This window comes from Eimeria mitis, genomic scaffold (assembly GCF_000499745.2).
Source record: "Eimeria mitis Houghton genomic scaffold, Emh_scaff778, whole genome shotgun sequence".
NCBI classification, from domain to species: Eukaryota; Apicomplexa; class Conoidasida; order Eucoccidiorida; family Eimeriidae; genus Eimeria; species Eimeria mitis.
Window position 1 is genome coordinate 9,385 of NW_013575714.1, and position 396 is coordinate 9,780.

At 61.6% G+C, this 396-nt stretch overlaps 1 protein-coding gene across 1 annotated transcript in view; it reads left to right on the forward strand.

Annotated features, from left to right (window-relative positions):
* Window positions 1-396, forward strand: part of EMH_0022070 (uncharacterized protein) — a gene marked incomplete at both ends in the record, with an annotated part of 7,044 nt that overhangs the window by 2,565 nt on the left and 4,083 nt on the right. Inside the window, one exon of the mRNA XM_013501877.1 lies at window positions 1-394. Within this exon, the coding sequence (XP_013357331.1) occupies window positions 1-394 (394 nt within the window). The remainder of the gene's footprint in view (window positions 395-396) is intronic.

Below are 396 nucleotides of genomic sequence, written 5' to 3' on the forward strand. Positions count from 1 at the left end.
TCCCGCTCATCTCCGTGTGGGGATCGACAGGCCAGCACAGCTGCAGCAGCACCAGCAACTGCAGCAGCAGCAGCACGCTGCTGCTGCTGCTGCTCCTGACCTTGCACCAAGCTGGGACAGCCCGACAGACTTTTGGGCTTCCGCTCACCAGCAGCAGCAGCAGCAGCAGCATCAGCAGCAGCAGCAGCAGCATCAGCAGCAGCTTTTACTGCTTCAGCAGCAGCAAGGCGATCTATACGGGGGTGTCGTGGGTGGCCCAGCAGGCATGCAGCAGCAGCAGCAGCAGCCAGAACCGGTACTGCAGCACGAGGTTCTGGAGCAGCAATTGCTGCAGCGACAGCAGCAGCATTTGCAGCAGCAGCAACTGCAGCAGCAGCAGCTACAGCAGCAGCAGCA